The sequence below is a fragment of the Phasianus colchicus genome, chromosome 2 (genome assembly GCF_987193195.1).
Source record: "Phasianus colchicus chromosome 2, bPhaCol1.hap1.1, whole genome shotgun sequence".
Lineage (NCBI taxonomy): Eukaryota > Metazoa > Chordata > Aves > Galliformes > Phasianidae > Phasianus > Phasianus colchicus.
Genome location: NC_143437.1, coordinates 97,065,346 through 97,069,085, shown reverse-complemented (window position 1 = coordinate 97,069,085; position 3,740 = coordinate 97,065,346). Strand labels below are relative to the sequence as shown.

The following is a 3,740-nucleotide window of genomic DNA, read 5'->3' as shown; positions in this document are numbered from 1 at the left end:
TGAGTGAGCGCCGAGCTATGCGGCCGCTGTCTCGCAGCGCGGCCTTGTGGGTAAGGGAGGCCGCCTCCCGCCGCACGGGGCCGGGCCGGGGGCGGGCGCGGCGGCGGTGGGAGCAGCGCGCTGCGGGCGGCGGGCGCGGCATGGACTGAGCGCGCCGGGGCGGCCCAGGAGGGAGAAAGGGGGAACGGCCGGGCGACGCCGCGGAGCCGCCGCCTCCAACGGGGATCTCAGCTGACGGAGGAGCGGGAGCCGGAACGCGGCGGCGGCCGCTGCTGCTGCTGCTCTCCCACTTTCCCTCCCCGCCCGCGGGCGCGATGGTCCGGCGGGCGGCGGGCGGCGGGCGGTGAGCCGGGTCCCGCCGAGGGGACGCCGCGAGCGGGCAGGAGAGGCGGGGGCGCGGCGGGAAGCGCTCCTTTCCCTTTCCCCTTCCCCGCCGCCGGGCGGAGCAGCGGCCGCTTCCCAGCGCCCTTCATGCCGGGGCGGCCGCGGCGCGGCCCCACCGCGGAGCGCTGCCCTCGGCTCCCGCCCGCCCGTCCAGGCCCGGCCTCGCCGCCGCGTTAGGCCCCGGCCGCGGGGCGACCCCGCGCAGTCTCCTCCTCCTCCTCCTCTCCTCCTTCTCCTCCTCCTCCCCGGCGGCGAGGGGAGGCGGCCCTCCCCCGGAGGATGAGCCAGCAGCTGCAGGCGGGGAAGATGTCGGCGGCTCCCCTCGCGCCGCAGGCTCCGGACTCGGCGGCGGCGGGGATGCTCGAGGGCCGCCAGAGGAAGCTGGAGTCTATGATCCGCGATCCGCGCTCCCCGGTCAACGTGGAGAGCCTGCTGGTGAGGGGCGGCGGCGGGCGGCGGGCTAACAAAGGAGGCGCAGCCGGGCTCGGCCGGGAGGAAGGGAGGGAAGCGCTCCGCATCCTGCAGGGGAGGGCGAAGGCTCCCGTCCGGGCGGGGGGCGGCCGCTCTTCACGCCCGCGGCCGGCCGAGACCCCGAGCGGGGAGCGGCCGGGCCGAGGGCACCGTCCTGCCCGGCTGTGGGGCCCCGCGGGGGGGAGCGGGGTTTGTTTGGGGCCGAGGGAGAAACGCGTCTCGACGCCCAGTGCGGCGGGGAGGGCTCCGCGCCTCCGGCATCACCTCTGCCCCGCCGCTCCGCGCCTCCCGAACGCGCTGAGTGCGGCCGGGTGATTCCCGGCTTTGTGTGCGCGGTGCCCGGTCCTGGAGCCCGCCGGGAATCGGCCTGTGGTGGGACCCAGGGTTCTGCGTGCTGCAGGGGTAACGCAGGAAGGGGACACGCCTAAGGGAGAAATGTAGCTCGGGGATGGATCCTGCGGGGTCACGTTCGTTTTCCATTGGGACAAATTGATTTCGTCTGTCTCTTATTTCACGTAGCATTTTTCTCTCTCTGTGTGTGTATGAAATATAATTTCCTATACCAAGAAATCCATGCCCTCAGGAAGGAGTGGGAAGGAGTTCTGTTTCCCCGTTTTAAACATTTGAACCGTAGAAAGGCGGTGAGAGGGAATGGTTATTATTATTTAAACTGAACCTCTGGGTCACCAGACCCAATATTTCCACTCTACTGAGAGATTTCCAGTGTGTCCCAGTGAGGAGGAACAGAAAAGGGAGGGCAGATCCAGCCCTTCCAGGCAGGAGTTGCTCAAGACGCTCACACTGAGTCCTTTAGTCCTTTTCCTTCTTTTTTTTTTTTTTCCTTTTTTTTTTTTTTCCTTGTAAATGACTCAGTTCTGTTTGGCTAAAAATACAGGAACTGTCTGAACAGTATAGATCTCTGTGCTGTGTGGAGAGTATAGGAATTTCCTATAGAATCTGAAAAATGCTCTTCTCAAGGCTTTAGTGCTGTACTATTTCTCTCATAGACGTTCAGAGGCATAATGAGGCCCACAAACCGTAGCACTCAATGAAGGGGAGTGGGAAGCAGTGCTACCTATCTAACTGGAGTCAGATAAGTTTCAGCTTAGGCCAAAGCAAAGAGCTGCCTCTGGGCTTCGCTCCCAGCGTTTTCACTTTGGTATTTTGCTAGGAAAACTTTGACCTGTGGCCAAAAAAGAGCAGTTAAAAATAGTACAGTCTCTCTGAAAAATGCATCAGGTTAATTACTTAACCCCAGCAGACTTCTTCACACTCTGCTTTTATACTCAACAGAGCGTTTCTTTCATTCTCTTGCCTCCCATGCCGCATACATAGATTAGATACACGATGAGCTGTTAATGTTTCTGAAGAGAAATTCTAATTGTGAAATTGAGACTTGGCTGCTTAGCACTTTTTTTTAAGGTTTTGTAGGCTTATAGTGGAGACCAGTTCATGTAATACACTGGAGAAATCAGTAATCCATAAAAGAGCACTAACTGGATTGTACGTATGCAATTTTTGTTGCAGAGTTAATCACTTTTTTTCTCTGCATTTCCCTCTGCGAGTATGGCTTAAATAATTAACTGTGGGGAAGATGTAACATTAATGAATCAAGTTTTGTTGTTTTCTGTTTTACATGCCTGTCTATGACATAATAAATTACTTCAGGTTTTGTTTTTTTTTTTTAATGATTTATGAAATTTGCAGTGGGTTTCCTGTAAAAGCCTCTGGGGCTTTGGTTTTGTTGCTTTATGCTGTGTGACGTTAATTTTGTATGGGCATTTAGTTAGGGTGACTATTGCAATCCTAGTATGAAAACATCATATTTGAATTGCAACATTTACTTGTTTAGTAAACAGCTCACTTCTCACTTTCAGTGTAAATTATCGTAAGTGGAAATGTGTTTTCATTTAAAAGTGGAAATAGAGCTACAGAAACTAAGCCAGGGAAAAGGTCTCAAAAAGACTGGCTGGAACGCTACTGTTTCATCCTCCAAAAATAACATAGCCAAAACTAAAAATGTGGAATGGAATTCAAAATGGAATTCATTTCCTTACGCCGTAAAAAGTCATCAACAGCTGCTATTCTGCATTTTGTGTGCGTGTTTTATTTTTGGGAAGCTGTAGGAAGCAAAGAAGTGGCTGTTAAACTACCACACGTGATGCAAATTTCAGGGAACTGACAAAGCGGGAGGGGGTAATAAGCTGTCCTTCCCTAGATATCAGCTTCATTGCCTATCCAGAGCGATGTGTGTGGTGGCTCTGGGTGAGGACGTGCTCCTTCTGCACCTTCCTCACCACATCTGTCTGTTTCTTAACAGGAGGAACTCTGAGGCCAAATACAGCAGTCATTTCCCTTCAGCCCCATGAGGCTCAGTTAGAAGTCTGTGTATGGCCATTGCTATCTTGTATGCCTCAGCACTTCCTATTTTTGCATAACCATTTATTATTTATTATTTATTTTTGCATAACCATTGAGCATAACCATTTATTTGATTAAAATATATCTTTGGAAGAGTCATGTGGCTTCAATTCAGAGGCATTAAGGTGGAGAACTCCTTGCTGACTTTGTTCAGGTAGTTAATTGTGATGATAGAATTGATCAAATATGCAAATTGAAATGCACTGCTTGCTTATTGCAGTCTTTTTACTACTGAATATAAAAGTAGCCATAGAGAACTTAATACTTGTTAGCATGGCTCGTATGCAAAGTCTGAGCTGCACTTGATGGGTTTTTCCTGGTTTTGGTCTGCTAAGGGGTTGAAAATGAAAACGGCAGCGTGAGAGCTGTGTACACCTTTCTATGCAGACTCAAGCAAAGACAGCCACAAAGGACAGTGTTTCCTGCAGCCTAGTTTTGACATCTGATGAACATTCTTTCTCTCT

The 3,740-nt window shown here is 52.8% G+C and overlaps 1 protein-coding gene across 2 annotated transcripts in view; it reads left to right on the top strand.

Moving 5' to 3' along the window:
* Window positions 1-95: 95 nt before the first annotated feature.
* Window positions 96-3,740, top strand: part of ROCK2 (Rho associated coiled-coil containing protein kinase 2) — a 98,663-nt gene continuing 95,018 nt past the window's right edge. For both annotated transcript variants that reach the window (XM_031610715.2, XM_090136369.1), the window contains exon 1: window positions 96-819. In XM_031610715.2, the coding sequence (XP_031466575.1) occupies window positions 664-819 (156 nt within the window). In that variant the 5' untranslated portion in view covers window positions 96-663. The remainder of the gene's footprint in view (window positions 820-3,740) is intronic.